Source organism: Trichomycterus rosablanca, chromosome 3 (genome assembly GCF_030014385.1).
Source record: "Trichomycterus rosablanca isolate fTriRos1 chromosome 3, fTriRos1.hap1, whole genome shotgun sequence".
Taxonomy (NCBI): domain Eukaryota; kingdom Metazoa; phylum Chordata; class Actinopteri; order Siluriformes; family Trichomycteridae; genus Trichomycterus; species Trichomycterus rosablanca.
In genome coordinates this window covers 6,509,936-6,532,631 of record NC_085990.1, presented here as the reverse complement: position 1 = coordinate 6,532,631, position 22,696 = coordinate 6,509,936, and the positions used below count along the sequence as shown (strand labels likewise).

Genomic DNA, 22,696 nt, shown 5'->3' with positions numbered 1-22,696 from the left:
CGTAGCTCAAAGTCTGGATCAATCCACTGAGCTGTTAACTTAACGTGATCTTTATATATCACACGATCGGATCGGCTACTTTAAGGAAATATCGCCGATAGCATATTTTGATTAAAAATCGGCCGATACCGATTCATAGCCGATCGATCGTCCCATCTCTAGTCTAGATGCTGTTGTACTAGCATAGGTCCAATGTGTTTGTAATCTAAAAAGACAACAATTACTGTGCACACAAAGACAAACCATCTGCTGTTACACTAGATTCAGCTATTTGTAACTGAGATAAAACCGAGTGTTAACAAAAGTATAAACAACCTCAGCATTGTTGTGATGTACAAACCTGTTCAAATGAGAGATTTGTATATTCATGGTCACAATTAACTACACGATTACAAAAAACTATTTCATTTCTATTTATTTCATCAAGAGCAGATACATTATGTACAGATAATGTACAACAGGCAGAATTATACTATTCACAAATCTTAATATGACGTTCAGCGCCGACATTCGGATGTCGAGAGCTCAGGAGGCAGAGAATCAAGCAGCTGCTGTAAAAATACTTACTGCCAAACATGGAGCACATACACACAACACAGCCTTTACATATTCAAGAAAGGGGGTGAAAAGTAAAAGGTTAAGGAAAGAGAAAAGGAGAAAGAGTTAAAGAGTAAAGAAAATAAACACTAGGCAAAATAACTGAACCCGTGACAGAAATAAACATCACAAAACAAGAGAAGCATGAAATTTGCTATTGTGCTAAAGTGAGAAAGCAGTCAGAAATTAGACAACTTGGTGGAACAAGAGCACAGTTCACATTTAAAGATGGGAAAGGGACAAGAGGAGAAACAGTGCTGTTGGGAGTACAGCAAAAAATAAAGATTGTTTAACTTATGAAAAATCGTTAGTCTTAACTGATACTGTTAATGTAGCGTTATATTGTCAAAGAACCCTTTTAAGAGCAAAAAATATAAGAGAAATAACAATACTATATACAGAAATATCCTGTTCCCCAATCTTGCACGAAACAGATTTCTAGTGAGAATTAAAAGTTACTTAACGCCAATGGTGTCTAGCATGATAGTCAATATGATTATTAATGATGTAAAACAAGGGAACAACATATATCTGAAAGGTATAATGTTTCAAAAATAATTTAATGGCAAGCACAAAGTCTGAGAAAACTATTTTTAACAAACAGTTTAAATTTTTAAGGTCATCTAAAGCCTAAAGACAGAGCATGAAATAAAAAAAAAACCCCACATATCACATTTTCTTCAGTGCTTAAACAGACAATGCTACAACAAAGCAAATTCTTTCGTCTGTCAGGTGTCACAGTGGTCACTTTCCAACGTCAGCTGTGGGTGTATTTTTATTCAACTTTTATCCTCGTCCCATTATGCATGACTGCAAGGATAAAAAAAGAGAGACATTTATTCATGTAGGATTTGATTAAGTGAGAAAGAGAGTGAGAAAGGGAGAGAATGAAATGTCTAGGAAATAGAAGAGTATTTTCAGGGCTGCAGTGGACAGAGTCAAGCTCCGATATCAATCCATATTCGCAAAAGATTATTAACACAGGTCATTTACAGAAAGCCATTAAATAAGCATTAAGCATGGAGAAGGATGAGTGAACTCGATACAATACACAAACAGAATCTGTACTTGGTGACTAAAGCAAATGAAAATCAGCAAAGATCCAAGTACTAAACTGAATGACATCAGTTAATATGACCAGTATTAACTGATGTCACTTATTAGAGACAACTGCCGAATGTTTCACCACACAAAAATGGCACCATTACTGTGCCAGGGAAGATGGCAGAGATATTAACTGGTGTGTGAACAGTACTTGAACCCAACTGTCTTCTTGTGGTAACAGTATTGTTTCAAAAGCATAACAACAACAACAAAAAAAAACACGAGGGGGAAAATGTTGGGACACAAAGATAAAAGAAATATGGTGGGTGGATTAACAGGAACCAACGGCACCAACAAGAAAAGTTTCAAGAAATGTAATTAATCAAATGGCTCTATGTATAATGTACTCAAAAACCAACAATGCAGAAAGTTAGGATAGCCTCCTATCAAATAGCTGTACAATCCTTTTTACATATTAACATTAAAAGTATGCCTTAGTATGCACATACTGACAGCCCAACAATACAAAAATATGACTGTAGTTAAAATGAACCAGAAAAAGGCCTTAATTTAAATCAGCATCTGGATCGCAATCACACTTACCACTGTAAATAGGACATATTTCTAAGTATTCTAATACAAAGAAAAATGTTCTGCACAATACTAAAGCAATAAATGCTGATAATTTCAAGATAAACCTGATAAAACATAATTCTTAGCATCTGATGACAGCACTTATTTGAAAAGCACACACCAATACCACATTCTTAACCAGACTAATATGGTTGCTGTACCAAACAAAAACAAAAAAAGGGTTGGGTGTTGGGTCAAACGCACAAGATTTGAGACTAGCGTTGATTTTGCTGCCCCTTGAGTCAAATCTGAAGGCCACTAAGCTCACAAACATTGAAGCTTTAAAAAACCTGATGAAATATGTTACTGTTAAATATCAGGTCATTCTGCCTTTTGACTTTCTGCTGGGTTAAAAATGGTCACGTTCACGCTTTCAAAATCGATCAGATCAGATGATACTTGCGTTAGATAATATTCTCTAGTTTGAACTGCATGGTATTTATTTACTCAGCAGATAAGCTGCATTAAAAATCCTGCTCCTTAACAGTTAACAGTCCATTTTTCTTACCACCCCATACATACGTGTTCAGGCTTGGAGAGAAAGAATATACCCATACAAACCCATACGTTCAGCTCCTACATAAACAGCAGCAGGAAGTGACAACGGTGCTGCTGGTGGTGTCTCGTGAAGTACTGGCTCGCCTGGCTGTGGCCTCCATCGATCTTGTTCGGAGCTGCACTGTGGACCATCTCTTCGGTATGTGGTAATCTTCATGGAAGAACTGCTAAGCAGACCTAAATAGACTCAGCCAGGCTGTGAACTGCTGCTGGACTGCACTGGTCGTGGTAATTATTCTGCAGAATTGCTTAACTGAGTCCTTGCCTTGATGCAGCCACTTTACTAAACTATGCTCTGGGTGTTGTGGGGACTCCGTAACTTGACGAACAGATACTAGATGTGCCAGGGACGTGTGTGGGACTGAGAAAAAGGACACTGGAAGAGGTGGAAGGCTGAAGAAATTGCTGAAACCACTATTTGCATGGTTACAGAGGGATGACATCTTTGCAAGTCTATACACAGGAAACCTTGGTAGATATTTCTCTGTTGCTGCCGAGCTTTTCTGCTGCTCATTCAAACAGAGGGAGACGTATTCAGGTATACAAACCCTCCTCTTCAGGTCAGACTCGGCTCACACAAAGTGATACAGTCAATTGAAACAGAAGACTTGGAAACCAGGCGCCTTGAATCATGTAAACTTGAGCAGCAACTTTGTTCTTGATGAGATGAACCAAAATATTTCAGGCTGAAAAAAAATCTTTCGTCACACCTTTAGTTTTCAGGACTTTGTAGTCTTCATGTGAGCTTTGAGGCTGTTAGCTTGAGGGAGGAAAAAAACATGAAAACACAGAACACTGTTAGCTTCTAAAAGATTTGTGAGGCCTAGGAAATGGGGGCTCCAGAAACTTTTCAACTACTTCAACCACTCTGGTCTAAAGACATGATAACTAAGACCCAAAGAGCTAGTGTATAAATGCAAGTTGTACAGTCTGTCTCCCTGTGTTCAATACTTAAAAAACACTTCTGCCAATCAGTGTGGCACTTCTAACTAAGTCACTAAATGTGTGTTTATGGTGCATTGTGTACAGGTTCCACTCTATAAGAGTAATAAAATATAAAATGTGTCTAATCATTGCTGTGCAATGCTATCTCTTACAGCTAAGATGGCCTTGTGTCTGTGTTGTGCAGACTTCTGGTCCCTTATAATTTCTATTAACTTATAGATAACCCCACCCCCTTGCTTTCTCCCTATAAAGTGGTGAGAGAAGCTGAGCTGATTTTGCAGTCTATCTTGCTTGGATCTGATGAACTAAATGAAACCCCGAGCCCTGTCAGGAAGGCTAAGCATGTATCTAAACATGGAAAGCCTAGACTGGATTGCACATACTCCACCGGCACACAGGGCCTAAACCTGAAAGAGACAGAAACAATAATAAAAGAAAATTAAAATCTTATTCCAGCTATAACAAAATTTTATCTGGCTAAATTTCACCTCTTTAACGTGACTTACGTTTTGAGAATGGCCCTTAATGCCAACCTCCTTTCACGCTCCGTAAACTTATCGATGAGATATGCAGCCATGCGGGGCGCTCGCTTGTACAGCTGAAAGAATCGGTGGAAGTTTCCAAGTGCCCAGGCAGCACGGAGTGCGAGAGCATGAGATACACATTCATCTTCGCGAAGCTCAGGTGTAAGATACACTAACTCGGTGGTCAAGTCTGGAGTCCAGCCGCCACACAAAAAATAAAACAAAAGTGAGAGTTGACAATAGCACACTGTATACTGATAAATTTGAGACCGTTCAAATATACTTTTTTCAAAACTGCAGCATCTGGGTAAGATGGGTGTATAATGAAAAACAAGTCAATTGCAATGTAGTTATGCAGTACTGAAAGAAAGGTATTTTTTAAAATATATCTTAAGTATATTTGTGACAGTATAGAGTATCAAGAGAACATGCACATCAACTCGACACAGAAAGGACCAGGACTGCTCCACCTGGAATATGAACACAAGACCTTCTTGCTGTGAGGCAACAGTGCTTGTGCCTCTTTAAATAACGTTAAAAAACACATTTACATGAAACTCTAACATGTTTTTACTCTAACATGGGGATCTAAAAGCTTGTTTGTAATCAGTTAATATAAACTGCAAAATTTGCATCCCAATAGAATCTACATACCTTTTTATTTCTTAATTTTACACACCAATATATGCAGAAAAGTACAATAAATAACAAAAATACTTCATTATCAGGATGTATATAAAATTACAGAGGTGTAAGGCAGAACTATGGCCAGCCAGAGAGCTACATACCTCCAGAATTCTTAGTAAAGATGTAGTAGAGTAGTCTGTAGGCAGTGAATTCCCCAACATTGCTTGATGGACACTCTTTGTAAAGTGCCTTAAGCTGCGTCTGACACTGGTTAAACTCCTCGTGGTCACCCTTAGTAACAAAGAGCAGACTTGAACTCTCAGGAATTCAAAAACAATTACTATTAAGTCACACACTAAGCCATGTAACCTCATTTAAGATCAAGACACTTTACCTTCTCCAAAGCAATCCGTGCATGAGTCTCATAGACCTCCACTGTAAAGTCTGTTCGCACACCTTGAACCTAAAATCAGGATATAACAGCGGAATATAAACACACAAACTGCAATAGAGATTAAAAAAGGAAGTTGATAGGACTGTTTAGGGTTCTCTCACAGTAAGGTCTTGTCGTATTGACTTCATTTGTTCACAGGCATACTGGTAATCCTGATTGGTCTTCCAGTGAGCCTTTACTGCAGTTAAAGACTTCCGTAATACCTTAAAAACAGAAAAATTGAGGAATTATGAACTATAAACTAATAATAAAATTAGAAAGTCTAAACTAATGCACAGTGCAGTGAGTAAATAATAAATAAAATAGGTCTGAGATATTGCACAGTCCAGGGAAAATACTGATTTTACGCATACATTTTTTTTCATACCGATGAGCTGACATTAATTTAAGAAAGAAACCGTTTGTTGGCCTTTGCTAATAAGTATGCTCTACCTGAGGAGAATCTGCATTTTGCAAACTGACCGGGTGAAGAATCCACTGTCTACAAAACGGCTAGCTGTTCTACAGACGCAAAAAACACCTTTACCAACAACCACCCTGGCGCTTTTCATGTTAATTTGTCTACAGTGCACCTTAGTGTTTTGTATACACCATAATACTGAACAAATGATCAAGAACCATTTATTCTAGAGAAAAAGCACAGGCTGTTGTGACTGTTAATCATATGACATTTTTATGATACCATTGTAAGGTCAAGCAGGGTGTTTTTGCAAGATAAGCTGACCAGAGAGAATACCCTTTGTCTGAAGAATGGGGGGAAACTAGCTCTAACCAGTTTCAACTAGTATTGGGGGTCTTTGGAAAAAGAGGACTGTCTGTATAAATACCATGTGCAAATGTGAGACTTGATTCAATACTCCATTTTCATAGAACCTTCCTTGCTTAATACAGTCTTCAGGTAATCTTTATCTAATTTTAAAAAGGTTTTTCCACCTCGGTACTGAATTTCATGAAAATGATTATCAAAACTGTCTTGACTTACAGATACGGGTCTGACAGTGGAAGGGTCAGGTGCACAGGTCAAACGCAGGTAGATTTTTGTAATATCCTGGCATGTCCCAACAATAGGGCAATCGTCCCAGCTAAGGCCCTCCTGTGAACCATTAGGTAGCTCGATAGCATTGATGTTCAGCACCAGTGGTTCTGTGCGCTTGGTGAGGAATCGGGCTGCTCGGCTCTGTTTTTTGGCCTCTCGGTTTGGGTCATGGAAGTCCAGACCTGCTGTGCCTCCCTTCCGCTTTTTACCCATGACGCTGGACAGCTCGCCTGGGTTCCTAAGAGGAAAAAAAGGAGCTCAAATAATAAGCACCCAGATGGTAAAACAACTTCATTAAGCTTAACAAAATTGTTTAAAACTCTTTCACTAACTGTAAAGCCTTGACAAAATTATTACCTCCGCCCTCTGTTTGCTTTTCCTCCTCTTCCTCGGCCTCGTTCTCCCAGTGCTCCTTTACCTTTCTCTCTGGCTTCCACTAGATTCCTTCCAGCTCGCTGCTGCCTCCTGGATGGCCGAAGGTCGCTAGACAGGCTGCTATCAGACTGGGAGCCTGAGTCACTGTGAGCAAATCATAAGCATCTCATCACATGTAGTCTTCCCAGTTATCGCTGTGATTCATGTTTCTGATTACATTTTGATTTGTGTATGTTACCTGCGATGGTGTCTACTCCTATCTCTGTGCCGGCTGTGAGGGGAAGGTGAGCTTGAAGATGAGCGGGATGAGCTAGTGGATGGGCTTCTCTGGGAAAACACATTTCTGTAGTTCCCCAGTCGAGCGCCACCCCTGCCTCGACTAGCACCCCCTCGACTGACTGCGTTCTCATGGATGCGCTGAGGTGGTGCCTCCCATCGAGACTGTCTAGATTTCACCCTGGACAAAGAGTTCTTTCCTTAACCCAAGTACAACCAAGTACAGTTCTAACTAAAGCGCTAGTTTTGTTTATTAACACCATAAATGGCAGTTTTAACTTACTCTGGCAATGGTTCTCTAGTCCAGTCAATGGTGAAGGCAGAGCCATCTTGTAGTCTGCTTTGCAGAATTTCCTTCAGCACCTTCTCTGTGCGATCTTTGTCTTCCTCTGTCTCACAGGCTGTGAAGCAACGCTGCACATATTCTTTCATTGCCTGGGGCCAGTCTTGAGGCCTACAAAAAAGACATTTAATTAACAATAATTAATAATAAGCACCATTTTGACTGAATTATGTGGTTACATCATTTATGAATTAAGCATACACACTCTACAGTAATGCCGTAACCCAACAGTGACTATGCAGTAACCCAACATGTTAACACATGACTTTAATGTTGTAACAAATGAAAAACAATGTACTAAACATGGCAGTATTGAGGAACAATAAGTCAGCAGTAAAAGGTTTACAAGCACTAACCAAAACTGCTAATCAAATAATAGACAGTCAGTATAGTACAGCTCCTACTGAAAACAGTGCATTTTTCTAATATAAGCTGAGTTCTATCTTTATACTGTGGCATTATAGAAAATATCTAAATTATTTTTGTACAAATAACCTTGTTTGTACAGAAGTTTAAGATGCAGTCCAACTCCATACTGATTTTTCCCAACATATTTCTAAAAGTGCTTAACTAAAAGTATTAACTAGTCGTGTACTTTTCCATTGTTTTGAAAGAATGAAAATGACTTTTCTCTTACCCTTTGTCATTTCCTGCAGTGGTAGCTATTGCTGCTGAAGACACTGTGCTGATTGAGGCGGAATTAGCCATTTCAGACACCTGCTCTTCAGCTGAAAAATTCTGACTGGTCATCACATACAGGCGTTTAGAGATGTTAAACTTTACACTTCCAGCACCAGGAGCCTCTATAAATTAAGAGAAAGTATAGATCAAAAGGCTGCTTTCACATTATAAGCGTTTCATTCGCTGCGGAGCTTGGCGCATACCGTGAAGCCGCAACACACGATTCTAGGTCTTCCCATTTCATAGTTTACTAGTCACCATACCATACCAACATTTCTCATGTTATTATAGATTAAAACAAAAGCTTCCCTTGCCGTTTGGTTGAAACTAGGTCAGGCCTCAGGTCGCATTACTATTTAAAAAAACGTTTTTTTGACCCGTTATGGTGAAAATAACTGAAAATGCCATCTGGCTTCCAACTGCACTTAGATTCACAGAGGATGTGCCACAAATCACACACTTACGTTTCATGCGGTTCCACAGTTGCTGTCCACCCTTGTTTATGTTTGCACTGTTAGCATCAACCCTGCCTCCATACTGCCCCTGCTGCTGTGGTGGTTGGTATCCAGAAGCCTGGTAAGCTTGGAACCCTGGCTTGTTCAGCCCATGACCGTAGGGGCTCATAGGGCTGGGATCGGTGGGGCTGTAGGGCATGGCACCATTAGGGGGGTAGGGGGTTTGAGAAGGGGGTGGAGGGTATTGGGAATTGGGTGGTGGTATGGCAGGGGGTGGGGGCTTTTCTGAGCCTGTGGGGCTCTGTGATGGAGGCTGAGGGGCAGCAGGAGTTTGGGGTTGCACTTCACATGGGTAACCAGAGGACTGCTCCTTTACAGCAGGAATGTTTACGTGCTGAGGGAAAAAAAACAAAAGCATTATTTAACACACAAACTACTTCCAAACGCACTGAGAAGAAAAAACTAAGTAATGGGGAAACCCCTTTTAATTATATTTTGTGGCACCATTCTTTGCAATTCTCAAAAAATTTGGCATCAACACCCAGGTTATTATCCACATAAATCACAGTTTGTAAGCCAAGCTACCACTTTTAAGGTTACTCTGGTTAAACCAGTCACCAATCAGAACTGGTGTGATGGATATTATATTCAGAAAAAGAACACTGGTGGTTTTCCTTTGACAGCCACACTGATTCTTGAAATTAAGATGCCAATCAGAACAAACTCTGATTACAGGAAAAATAGGTCAGTTAGTACTCTGATCTTACAGTATGCCAAATTGGAGTAAACTGTTAACTGAAATTGCTACCATTTTAATCTGTCAATGTTCATGTATTACCTTTATCAAACAAGAGGCAAAATTTAAAAAATGGTAAACAATAATTATAGCATAGTAAAAACCTAATTATTATTGGGCTAAAATCCAAATGGCTTAGTGACCAAATTATAGGTAACATTAGGTGGGTTGGTCTGTTTTTACATCACAAAAATCTGCCATTGTAACAGGGGTGTGAGGACTTTTTATATTTACTGTACTGTGTTTAAAGTGTGTATAATTACCTGGGCAGTAGCAGATGTGGGTGGTTGAAAGGCTCCAGGTGCACCATATTGACTTACTGGATACCCACCACCATACTAGCAAAGAAAGTACAATTCTATGTCAGGGTACAGTCTGGATTCATTACAGCAAGCCAGTGTCTATGCCTGAAGTTAGGCTATGTTCACAATCCTATTTGCTTAAGCCTTGTGCTAAAATATATATTTTTGGACATTTACATTGATTTTGTACAGTAGTCATATTTCTGTGAAATACACATAAAAGTAGCTTAGATCTGTAATATTACATACAAAGTAGCTTAAAACTTGTCTTGAACAAAAACACAGCAGTAATATTTCATTTGTGCCACTAAAGCCATATAGAGTTTAGGTTGTACTTACTGGAGGCACTGGGTAGTAGTAACCATAAGGGTAGGTGTATCCTGCATACTGTGGCTGGTTCTGTTGGTACCACTGATAGTACTGTTGGTGCTGCATTACAGAAGAGTCTGTTGATGCTGTCTGATACTGGTCAGCCTTTAAAAAAATGGTAGGAAGCGTTTTTAGACCCATGACAACACATTGTGTTTTTTTTTTGTTTTTTTTTCTATTGCCAAGTGACCACAACAACCACAGCAGGACAAACCAATAATCCTTCAGTTGATGCTGAAGCACATTAGGTATGGCACAGATAGCTCTGGATTCAGATGCATACTGTATAATATCAACACTAGAAAATCATTAAATCAGTAATAACAACTTGCATATCATCATCTTACACTTTCACAACAGCAAAAGTATGCTGTCTTGCTTTGGTTCTTAAATGAAACATAATAAAAAAAAAGTTGTAATAAATTAATCTAAGACAACTACTGAATTATCTTGATTGGTGTAAAATATTTTTGCAGAGGAAAAATTAATCTCTGTGATTTAAGTACGAGAATTGTTAAAAAGAAAAAGTCTCTGTCTAACCTGTGTGTTGATGTGATTGCTTGCTGAGGTCTTAGTGGAAGTCTGGCTCTTGCTGATAGAGGCCAGCGCTTGCCGAGCTTTTTCCCACTCTGGATTTTCATGCACAGGTGCTTCTGTGGTAGAAGTGCCCCCATATGGCCTGCAATTAAGAGACCAATATTATACCAGTTGCACCTTAAGGCTATAATTAGCACAGAAAGGAATCTGCATGACACCATTGAATTAAATGGTCATCAAAATACAAGTAAATGCACTAAACCTGAGAACACACATTTCATTACACAACAAAGCAATGTTTCCCTTATGAATTCTGTATTCTAAACAACTTAAACCTATACATTTACAAATTCCCACAAGGGAATGGTGCCTGACCAGGGGGTGTGGCGGCATTGCGAGATATTTTTTACTTCTAAAACTAAAGCAATTCAGTTTTTCACCCACAGGAGACATATTTCATTAGTCTAACTGACCACACACACGCAGGTTTAATGTTATCCAGTTCAGTCTGAAAAAAAAAAACTTAAAAATAGGGAGACAGTGAAGATAAACCGGTGGCAAACGCAGCGACGTGTGTGTGTGTGTGTGTGTCTTTAAGAGAGACGCTCTGTTCACAGTGTCGATATAAGTGATTCACGAGTCGATTAATTTTGTGCGAAGCGTAAGTTTCTCTTCTCAGTTATCTCTCCGTGTTTACTGTTATTAATTAATGTCGTGGTTTTAAATAAACACCAGCTACTACAGAACATTCTGTGTGACTCTCTTACATTAAAAAGCTTCATTAAACCGCTATTACCACAGATCTGTAACCGAGTCAGACTCGTTCTGCATGTGGAGCTAAAAGTTTTCTGTCAGTCAGAGCAGGTCATCCCGAACTAACCAATTTAGTAACTAATAAACTTTTGCCTCTGATTGGCTCTGTAACGTTTTCTGTTCTCATCTACATCAAAAGCAAGAACCGCTTACGATTTACCAAAGTGAACCACGAGTTTATATAATGTGCTCATAGAACCGACTCAGATCGGGTCGGGTTGAATTATCTTTTTAAAGTAAATATTTGAATCAGCAAAATTGCAACGCATGTATGATGCACAACGTTAATGATGTTATTTTAGGTTGTAAAGTGCGATGGTTGACGAATGGTGATGCGATGGTTGGCGCTTTGTAGCTCAAAGTCTGGATCAATCCACTGAGCTGTTACGCTTAACATGGAGGTGATCTTTATATATCACGCCATCGGATCTGCTGAATTTAGGAAATATCGACCGATCGCATATTTTGATTAAAAATCGGCCGATTTCGATACATAGCCGATCGATCCTCCCATCTCTAATATATATATATATGTGTGTGTGTGTGTGTGTGTGTGTGTGTGTGTGTGTATGACAATTAAAGGCAATCCATTTGCCCTCTATTATTTATTATTATTTGAATTGTCAATCATAACGACTTTCTCCTCTATCGTCGTTCTTTTTAAAATACTCCCTCAGAATTTACTCTAAATGAACACATTAACACAGATTCTCGTTTATGTGTACTTAAAAACAGTTTGCAATAAGATTTCTAGATTAATCTGCATACAACTGCCACAAAATCTAACAGACGTTCAATATCACAGGATATCCAGACTGCACGGAATACTGTTAATTAAGTTACTAAATCTAATTATTCCCTCGAATCTGTGGTTAAACACTTTAAACGAGGCATTTATATTTACCTTAAAATATAAAAGAGTGTGCTGGGTTTAAAAGGACCCTTTTAACAAGCTAACTGAGGGCAGATAATAATGTAACCCAGTGCTAGCACCTACTGTTACAGTATTAGCTTGCTAGGCTTATTTTTAACCAAACCTACAATAAGACTTGCGTGAATGACTCAATAACTTTAAACTATTTTAAGATAATAACAAACGCAAAAAACAGCAAACAATATCTTATTCTTATATTTATCAAACATAATGATTAAAAAACTTACCAGTTAGAATTAGAGCTCGGCTGTGTGGTGTTTGTCGCCATTTTGCTGCGAGCAAACAAATTCGTTAACCAAGCTCGCTACTCGGCTGAAAAAGTTGATCTAATTCGTTAGCTAACTAGTTAACCAACTATCTATGTATTATTATTAGATACAAATAAGCCGATTTAAACGATTTAAGATGAAATTCTTGTGCAGTCAGTGTCGCTACATAGCTAGAAAGCAAGACAACACCTTAAACAAAATGGCTACCTTGCTGACACAGATGACGTCTCTATCGCGATGTTTTTTGACCCACCCGTATTCGAGTCAGTTCCGTCTGATTGGTTCGGACAGTCTCGCACAGTCCCAAACTCACATCGGATTCGGTCAACTTTAGGAAGCGCTGGACTCTTCTCATTGTTCCTCTGGGACCAGACTGCATCCTAATAAAAATAATAGGTGCATAGAAAACGTGTGGGGAAGTGCAATATATGACAACGGAGTGCTGGTATAGTATGAAGAGGAATTACCCAGCTAACAGGGAACGTTCCCACGGCTTTCACTAACGTTACGTGAAAGTTCTCCTAATGTTATGAGCAAACGTTCTCACAATAACGTGCATAGAACGTGAATTGACCTTTATAAATATTCTGTTCAATGTGTAATGTCAGTATATCGTTATAACGAGAAAAGTTCATCACCTTAAATGCTGCATAGCTGACGGAAGCGTATCTGCTGATGGAGAGACAGTTTGCACACATGCATGATGCTGTAGTTTGTGTAACCTTGCAGCTTGTCGTGCAGATCAAGATTCTCCTTTAGGAGCAACAATGTCTGAACTTAGATTAATATTCAACATCTGTCTGACATTCGGCATTCCGATCTAAATAAGTGCTTCAAAAAACACATAAGACCCACTTATTTTATGATTTCTTACACGAATGAAAATAGTCAACATACTACAAAAACAATTTTATGTTAATTTTAAGATTACGTCCATTTATCTAAAGAAAGGTTATAATGAAACCGTTTATCAAGCTCCCACTTCATCTAACGAGTTAGGGACCGTCATAAAACTAACTGAGAAACGTAGGAGACATTAATTCTGCACTTATCCAGACTAAATCCATTTAAATCTTGTATGATTTGATGAATTAATTTCAAAAAAATTTTACACAAGCACATCAATGTTATAGATGTACTGCAGCATAAATAAAGAGGTTAAAGAGAGAGAACATCTGTCTGAGGCAGTGCATTAGTGCAGGTGAAGGTAAGTCATGTTTTTCAGCAATAAATATTTTGTGCACCATAAAAATTCATGCTGAGATCACAAAAGTTTAACTCAAAACTCAATCAATGTTGTGACCATAAAAGTAGTTCTTTTCTTTTTAAAGATCTTTTTTCAGTTGTTGCTACTATTAAAAAAACATTCATAGAGTTTAATACCATATTGCAGCCAAGAGAGTTGTACCAAGAGACTGTAAGAAAAGTGCTCTTCCCGAGTGAAAGATTTAATCTGACCAGTCAAACCAGCTGCTGACTTACAATCAGAGCCATAACAGGTAAGTTTATAGTGCCTCACAAGTGAGAGTGGTGATACATTCTTGATAATATGGGTGAGCAAGAACAACATCTGGTTATATGGACTGTACTCTGCTAGATGTGAACATTTAAATAGAACAGTACTTGGGCTGTGAATGATGACGTTTCTCAAGTCCATAAGAATGCAAGTACAGAGAAGAGCACAGATTGAGGAAGCAACCAATAGCTGATCTGTTGCTGCACAGTTTGTCATCCTCTAGTCCTTCATCAGTGCAAAAACAGATTTTTATTCATAACTTCAATAGCATTTAAAATATTCATTAAATTGCTCCAAAACAAGTTGTATTTTATCAAGTGTAACCCACATTACACACTACAACTCTTATACTGACACTTTTACCCTGTATTACATAATAAAAAACAGATTTTTATTCATAACTTCAATAGCATTTAAAGTATTCAGCATATTAATAACTGCAATAGCTTTTAAAACATGCATCAAATTGCTCCAAAACAAGTCGTATTTTATCAAGTGTAACCCACATTACATACTATAACTATTATACTGACACTTTTACCCTTTTATTACATAATAAAAACAGATTTTTATTTATAACTTCAATAGCATTTAAAGTATTCAGCATATTAATAAATTCAATAGCTTCTAATAACTCTTATACACCCCCCACCCAACCCAACCCAACCCTAATTGGATGAGCAGTTAAGACAGTGAGTGAGTGAGTGTGTTGTTTATCTGCACTGTGTATGTTATATTGTCTTGCACTTTTTGTTCTATGTTGCACCCTGGTCCTGGAGGAATGTTTCGTTTCAATATGTACTTGTATAAAGCTGAAGTGACAACAAAGCCTCTTTTGAACTCTTGATGTCTTTGCCAGGTGGTAGAATTAAACCTGGACAGATGGAGCAGTACAGCACCAATTATGTCCTACCCTGAATAAGATAGTTATTCTTTTTTATTTAAAAAACAAAAGTCAATCCTTTCAACTACCACTTGAAATGATTATTATTTCCACAGCATATTTGCTCAAACTTGCTTTGGACGTCCACGTGGATGAATTGAACTTTTTTTAGGCCCCCCTGCAGGAACAAAAGAACACAGGCCACACGTCACACACGTAGCTCACATTCAGGGCGCAGTCTTTCTCTGAATCTGGTTGGTTCGGTTCAGCCAGACGATCGTTGAATGGCAGCCGCGTTATTCAATGAAAACGTTGTAAACAATAAAACACAGCCAATCAGTTTGCTCTTACCGTGTTGAACCGCTTGTCTGTAATTCCTGTTGGTCGAGGCGCTTCACACGGAGGCGGTCCGATGTCTGTTGTTGTTATTTAGCACAAGTCGACTCGACATCTTAAAAAGAGCAAACCTTAATGAAAGTGTGTTTATAATTGTGGGATTCGACACAGGGAGGATATTGGCTGACTCTTGAGTTAAAGGTGGGTGTTTGTTCTATTCAACGGTTTATCTTTAATCATGGCTGCTTTTTTGATGTGCTGCATTGCGTTTAAACGATATTTTATGTTCAGTAATTACACTTAACTGTTACAAATGTACACATTTCTGAGATTAGATTCGGGAATATGAGTTAATTAGCTTGCTCTTTCTTATTCCTTGTGACTTTAAGTTATACATTTCGAAATACCGAGTGGCACAGATGTTACTCAATCCTACTGCACACCTACAGAAGGGGTTTTAAACCACGTGACAGGCGCAGCTCCTCATTACCGTTATCAAATCAACAACCGGGCTAATGTTTTTATAAAATATATCTATCAAGTAAAGTTTAAAACATCGCCTTGAAGCTGCTCTGATGGCTTGTGGCCCAGCACTTTTCTAAGACGTTTTGTTTTGTATACGTTTTTAAAGCTTTGTTAAATTGTTGGGAAAATAAGACCAGGTTCACATGTACTGTAGTTTATTTTAAGGGTGTTCTGTCGATTTATCCTACCTATCAAGATGTCCTACCGAGCATGCGCACATCTGTTTCGACACGTTAACTGAAACGCGTATAATTCCGTGCTATAATAAGATATATATCTATCGAGATGTGCTATCACTACTTAGAATTACATACACATCTATTGAGATATGCTACCTATAGTTTATAATAATATATAGAGCTATCGAAATGTGCTACCTATAGTGTATGATAAGATATACAGTACATCTATTAAGATGTGCTGCCTATAGTGTATAATAAGATTAACATCTATCGAAAAGTGCTACCACTACTTATAATTACATACACATCTATTGAGATATGCTACCTATAGTTTATAATAACATATAGATCTATCAAGATGTGCTACCTATAGTTTATAATAACATATAGATCTATCAAGATGTGCTACCTATAGTTTATAATAACATATAGATCTATCAAGATGTGTTACCTATAGTGTATAATAAGATACAGTTCTATTGAGATGTGCTACCTATAGTGTATAGGGGTTCCTGGCATTCCAGAACATTCCTGCCATATCAACAGCTGATGGGAACACTGGCAGATCCTAACATAACACAAAGCTAGTAAGCTAAATGTGTTTATTTATAATTTTTACATTAGTATATTGGGGTGTATTTTAAGCTTATTTGAATATGGCAGGGGGTCAATATACGGTATATTGTAATTACAAACTTGGTTAAAATTCCAGTTAGGTTCTACCCCCTCAGACTCTCCAAATCTTTTCTTATTAAACCTTCATACATACATTTACTACCATACAAAATCAGACTTGGCTTTCTTTGACTGTTGGAGGCATATCATTTTGTAGAATGTCATTGATGCAGTAGCATTAAGATTTTCATCTACCTAAAGAACAGTCGTAGGTCATTCTTTCTTCTACAGTAAACCTTACAGTTGTTTCTACCAGACATTTACACCACACTAACAAGCCTTACAGTTAACCGGGGCAGCTGTAGCAGAGCAGAAGTGTAAAGAAAGGTAACATCCTATAGCAGAACCACATGTAAAGTCAGCAAGCTATTTACTAAGAGTTCTTTTACTGGTAGTGTTTCTATATAGAAATTGCAAATCCTGAAATAGCTCCGTCTGCTACTCAGAAGGTACAGTAAACAATTATAGAAAGAAAATGATATGCTTTCAACTTTGCAGCAATAGTTTGGGAATGGCAATTTTCTTTTCTAGCATGACTGTGCCCCTGTGCACAAAGCAAAGCTCTGTAAAGACAAAGGAATTCTTGGTTTAAAGAAACTCCAATGCCTGCACAGATCCCTGCAATTAACCCCACTGAACAGCTTTGGAATAAACTGGAACATCAATTAGGGCTTTCCTGACCAACATCAGTGCCCAACTTTACAAATGACTTAATGGGCACAAATTCCCATAGACATATTTTAAAGTCTTTTGAAAAGCTCCCTCAGAAGAGAAGCTGTTATTATAGCTAAAAAGATCACATAAAGGTCACTCTATTTTAATACCAATTGTATTTAAAGTACACCAATTTAATACCAATACCAATGGGATGTCCAGCAAGCTCATGGACAGGTGTTCAAATACTTTTGGCCATATAGGGTATATCCACCAACGTGTTAGAATTTTGCAATTACAGTGAAATCATGCATAGACATGAATTGTTTATGAAAGTTAAACAAAGAGAGGTGAGTTTGTGCCTGTTTTGTTTTGTAATGTTATTGTACTTTTAAGTACAAGGAGTCTCTTGTGTGTATGTGTGAGAGAGAGAGAGACTCTGTGCATGTCTGTGCGTGTGTGTGAGTGAATGTACACCAATTTAAGCTGTTCTGTTAATAGATGGGACAGGTGAGTGGTATTTTGATTCTGTGTCTCCTTGAAAATAATAGGATATTAATAAGGAATTAATCAGATATTAAGTATCAGGGCGAATAGATTTCCAGTTTTTAATTGATGCATGACATTTCCTTGTCATTTACAAAAAAGTCTTCATATATTAATATTCACATTAGTATACCATTGTGGGCTGGTAAAATGGGTAACACACAGCATAATGAATTTGGCATATTCTCCCCATGTTTCCATTGGTTGGATGGGCTCATAAAAGTTTATAAAAGTTGAAGCTAATTAAGGTGGAGCTGCCTGGTGGCCCAGCTGTTATGGTGAGTATTGCACAGTTGCACAGAACCTAGGTTTATTTCTCCAGTCACGGTGTGTAAGACGTTTTCTATCTTTTTCAAGTCCAAGTGGGCTTTTGTTGTAGGTACTTTTCTTTTCTCCCACCGTCGAAAAATTGGTTTACTCTAAATGTCTTCTCTGGGTAAATAAATAAGTCAGCATTTTGCCCTGTGATGGATTGGTGCTCTATCCAGGGTGTGTTCTTTTGCACTCAGGGTTTCGAGTAGCGTCAGACCCACCCAGAATATACAACTTGTTTATTAATGTACAATTTGCATTTCTGTTTCTTAGATGAGTAGCCAGTACCAGCGCAGTGTTCCTTTTGAGGTCAGAAGATCCGAGGGGGAGAGAGTTCGTGCTAAACATCCAGACAAAATTCCGGTAAGTGTTTTCTGTGAAAATAACAGCAAGAGCATTGTGAATATTGGTAATCCTGCTTTTTAACTGATGTATAATTTTCTTTCTATTTAAGATTATTGTAGAAAGAGCTTCTCGGTCACGAGCCCCTGAACTTGACAAAAAGAAATACCTTGTTCCCTCGGACCTCACAGGTATGACTTTTATTTTTCTTTATTGTGTTTCCTCCTCTGCATGTTAATGTAAAATATCAATAATAAGATTTAAATCATATAAGGTACAAATGTAGTTATGTAAAATGGTTAACTATTTAAAACATGAACCACATTCAGTATTAAATACTTAGTTCTCTATAATTATTGGCTCCCCTGCAACTCTTTAAACTGATTAATTTGAAATAAAGAAAAGTCATTAGAAATGCAAGACTATAGGTACAGCATAGAGTTTCATTATACCTGACTTGGTTTTTGTTTTCTGCCTTCTGTTTTTATATTAATCAGTTTCAGGCTGAAGTAACAAAATGACCAATTCTTTTATCCTGTGTTGTGATTAAATGAGCCCTAAATAAAAATAGATTTAATAAATAAATAGTTTCTGTGAGCAGTTTTTTGGCCAATAGGCAAGTTATATATTGAGAATATACTTACACTCACCCACACAGAACAGTCATATTTATCCACTGACCTTTAATTTTCTGTTTATAATTCCTCTTTGCAAGAACATAAAGCTTTTTTATGAACTGTAACAGTATAACTATATCTTTCCTTAGTTGGTCAGCTGTGCTTCCTAATTAGGCAGCGAGTTTCCATGAGGCCAGAAGAAGCGCTCTTCTTTTTTGTCAACAATTCCCTTCCTCCTTCAAGTTCCCCTCTTTCAGTTGTGTACGAGGTAATTCACAACACACTCCCAAACACACACACACACACACACACACACACACACACACACACACACACACACACACACAATGCAATATAATCCTATGCATAATAATGGCTTAAATGTTCCTTCTGTCTGTGTTTTTATAGGAACATCATGAAGAGGACCTGTTCCTGTATATGACTTACAGCAATGAAAGTGTGTATGGTGCCTAAGAGGACACAAAAGGATTGTTATGGGAGGAAAAGGACGAGACAGAAGAAGGGAGGAGGCGATGATTAGTCTATGTTGATTTAGGCTAAGCTTGGTGTGGCATTGAATTTCAACTCATTTTGGGGCCATTATGGGCTTTGACTATACCTGCAACAGTATGGCTTTGTATCATGGCATGACTAATGGAGTGTAAAGGCTGATTTAGACTTCTGCTTAGATTTTTTTGTCAAGACACAAAGGTTTATGAGTGATCATAGCTGGCAAAGCTGGTGTGCAAAATGCTGTGCTATGCATCCAGCCCATCAAACATTGATGGATCAAATATTGGAATTGGAACGTGACCCAAGTAGTTTTTGACCCTGACCAGAATTAGCACAGAAGTGGACCAGTTCAAAGGCCATCGGTTCATCGATTAATTCGTTTTGCCTCACATGATTTGTCGTAGTTGGTCCAGTGCCATCCAAAAAGTGGGCACAAGGCAGGAATAAATCTGAGACAGGGCTCCAACCTGTCACAAGCCATCACTCTCCAACCTATTCGCTTACTTACATGAAAAGGCAATTTGAATTAACAAGTCCTCCTTCTGCTTGTTTTTGAAAGGTGGAAGGAATTTAAAGAAAACCCATGTGAAAGTTTTCTCAGGCAGTGACTGGGGGAAAGACACAAACCCAGCTCCCCAAGACTCTGCTGTGTGAAATCAACTCTAACAATGTGCAACAAACAAATGTGCAATTTTTTAAACAAGGTTTTTATGAGCCGTCTCTGTATCAAACATGCCAGCATGCTAAACTATACTGCTATACTATGCTAACTATACATGCTAAACTATAAAACTGAGAGTTTTAGTTATGTTTCCAATGACTTAGAAAAAGCATCAGATAGATCAGTATTATTAACAAAAGATGGAATTAATTCATATTTGCATTATCTGATCATTGTAGTTACAAGACTAATGAGGCAACTTACAAAGCTCAACATAAAAATTAAAACTGATATTGATTAACACTAAGTAACGGTAAAAGATTACTAAACCAGATTAGTGTATATAAGAACGTGTGCAGAACATGAACAGTGTTTAAAAACAGCCCTGCACTACAGGCCAACACTACCTATCAGCATACATTACATTAGTGATTGTAGTTAATGGGCTGCACATTAAAGACCTGTAGTATTACTTCTGTACCTTGTTGTGTGGTACATGTGACCAGCTCCTTAATAGACCCTGTTGCATTTTGGCTTGCTTTTACTTGTTCTCAGATACACAAATGCAGAAGTATAAATCGACCCCAAGAAAGTGAGACATTTTAAAAGATTGGAGGATTTAAGAAACTGATGTAGTACAAAGTTTCAATGACTTTCTTCCAGGAGTGACTCTGTATTTAATGCAAATACTATTTTTTGTAAAGTTATATAATAAATTTTGTTCAAATGGTGTCGTTGTCTGGATGGTTCAGTGGATGTTCAGTGGAATCAGTAAATATTCAGACCTTTTAACATTTTGAACACTTAATGGTGTTATGAATTAGATTTTAAATGGATATAATCATCACTTTTACCCATCATTCTACACTTAATTATCAATGATAAAGTATTGTAATGTTAATGTTTTTTTATATATTTAAAAAATCTGAAATGTATTTACAAAAGTATTTAGACCTTCTGTTGTAGCATTTCAATTCGTGGCAGATGTATCCTGTGTGCTTACATTACTCTTCAGATATACACCGATCATAACATTATGACCACCTTCCTTATATTGTGTTGGTCCCTTTTTTGCTGCCAAAACAGCCCTGCGAAGCACTGTGTATTCTGACACCTTTCTATCAGAACCAGCATTAACTTCGCCCCCCACATGCATCAATAAGCCTTGGCCGCCCATGACCCTGTTGCCGGTTTACCACTGTTTCTGCCTTGGACCACTTTTGATAGATACTGACCACTGCAGACTGGGAACACCTCACAAGAGCTGCAGTTTTGGAGATGCTCTGACCCAGTCGTCTAGCCATCACAATTTGGCCCTTGTCAAACTCACTCAAATCCTTACGCTCGTCCATTTTTCCTGCTTCTAACATCAACTTTGAGGATAAAATTTTCACTTGCTGCCTAATATATCCCCCCCACTAACAGGTGCCGTGATGAAAAGATAATCAGTGTTTTTCACTTCACCTGTCAGTGGTCATAATGTTATGCCTGGTCGGTGTATCTAGAATTGGAGTCCACCTCTTGCAATTTGAATTGATTGGAAATAGTTTAAGAAGGCACACACCTGGGCTTATACTGGCCCCCAATTTACACTGCATTGTCAGGAGAGAAAACGTGCCAGGAAGTCCCGAGGAGCTGTCTAAGGATCTTTATGATCAAAGTGTTGGCAAGACATCAATCAGGGCAAGGAGTCATTGTTGAGTAAACAGCGTATGACAGATTGCTTTAAATGTGTCCGCTTTATACAGCATGTAAAGAACTATGGCAACATGAGAAATAAGGATAAGACTAAATGTAAGTCTTTGGGCAGACAGCAAGTGTTACGTCTGGTTAAAAAACAGGCAAAGCACCTCAACTGGCTAAAATGATCTCTATTGTGAAACATGGTGGGGGCAGCATCATGCTGTGGGGGATACTTCTCAGCAGCAGGGAGACTGGTAAGAATTTAGGGAAAGATGAATGCAGGCAAATACAGCAACATACATAAAAAACTTAAGACTTACATCAGCTGCTTAAAGTACCCTTTTTACCTTTTCAGTACACTTTCTTCATTGATCAGTAGCAAATCCTTTATCATTCTAACCTGCTGTAAAATCTTCCCAGCTCTGTTTCTCTTACTGGCCAATTAGTAAGTCTTTTTCACCCTTCTTAGTTTCCAACTTTTCTTGAGTCCGTCTTTTTAACTCTCACTGATGCATCAATGAATGTGTAATCCTTGGTTTCACCATCATTTTCTTCCTCCTCTTTACCTCGCACCACGCATCCTACAGACCATCATCCGCTGCTGTCTTCTGCCACCATCTTAAAGTGTCTAATCACCTCTACTCATCCCTACACCAACATTCCCACTGAAGTCTTCTCCAATC

The 22,696-nt window shown here is 38.1% G+C and overlaps 2 protein-coding genes across 2 annotated transcripts; one reads left to right on the top strand and one right to left on the bottom strand.

The window, feature by feature from the left end:
- Nucleotides 1-400: 400 nt before the first annotated feature.
- Nucleotides 401-12,685, bottom strand: leng8 (leukocyte receptor cluster (LRC) member 8). Its single transcript, XM_062992549.1, has 16 exons — nt 12,527-12,685; nt 10,556-10,694; nt 9,986-10,120; nt 9,608-9,682; nt 8,558-8,942; nt 8,050-8,215; nt 7,353-7,523; nt 7,032-7,250; nt 6,776-6,937; nt 6,365-6,656; nt 5,484-5,585; nt 5,323-5,391; nt 5,090-5,219; nt 4,284-4,491; nt 2,836-4,184; nt 401-1,407 (listed from the first exon to the last, which is right to left on the bottom strand). The coding sequence occupies exons 1-15, from the start codon at nt 12,565-12,567 to the stop codon at nt 4,022-4,024; spliced, it is 2,457 nt and encodes an 818-aa protein (XP_062848619.1). The 5' UTR covers nt 12,568-12,685; the 3' UTR covers nt 401-1,407; nt 2,836-4,021.
- Nucleotides 12,686-15,363: 2,678 nt separating this feature from the next.
- Nucleotides 15,364-21,060, top strand: zgc:92606 (uncharacterized protein LOC100000242 homolog). The gene is made up of 5 exons (XM_062992550.1): nt 15,364-15,504; nt 18,471-18,560; nt 18,652-18,730; nt 19,306-19,424; nt 19,565-21,060. The coding sequence occupies exons 2-5, from the start codon at nt 18,471-18,473 to the stop codon at nt 19,628-19,630; spliced, it is 354 nt and encodes a 117-aa protein (XP_062848620.1). The 5' UTR covers nt 15,364-15,504; the 3' UTR covers nt 19,631-21,060.
- Nucleotides 21,061-22,696: the final 1,636 nt, after the last annotated feature.

Bases quoted from the DNA above. Each gene is read 5' to 3' on its own strand.
- leng8 (XM_062992549.1), bottom strand. From the start codon at position 12,567: ATGGCGACAAACACCACACAGCCGAGCTCTAATTCTAACTG. The intron at 10,695-12,526 runs GTAAGTTTTTTA...TCTTAATTGCAG, and splicing joins CCGAGCTCTAATTCTAACTG to GCCATATGGGGGCACTTCTA. The intron at 8,943-9,607 runs GTAATTATACAC...TTTTTCCCTCAG, and splicing joins CCACATCTGCTACTGCCCAG to CACGTAAACATTCCTGCTGT.
- zgc:92606 (XM_062992550.1), top strand. From the start codon at position 18,471: ATGAGTAGCCAGTACCAGCGCAGTGTTCCTTTTGAGGTCAGAAGATCC. The intron at 18,731-19,305 runs GTATGACTTTTA...ATCTTTCCTTAG, and splicing joins TGTTCCCTCGGACCTCACAG to TTGGTCAGCTGTGCTTCCTA. The intron at 19,425-19,564 runs GTAATTCACAAC...GTGTTTTTATAG, and splicing joins CTCTTTCAGTTGTGTACGAG to GAACATCATGAAGAGGACCT.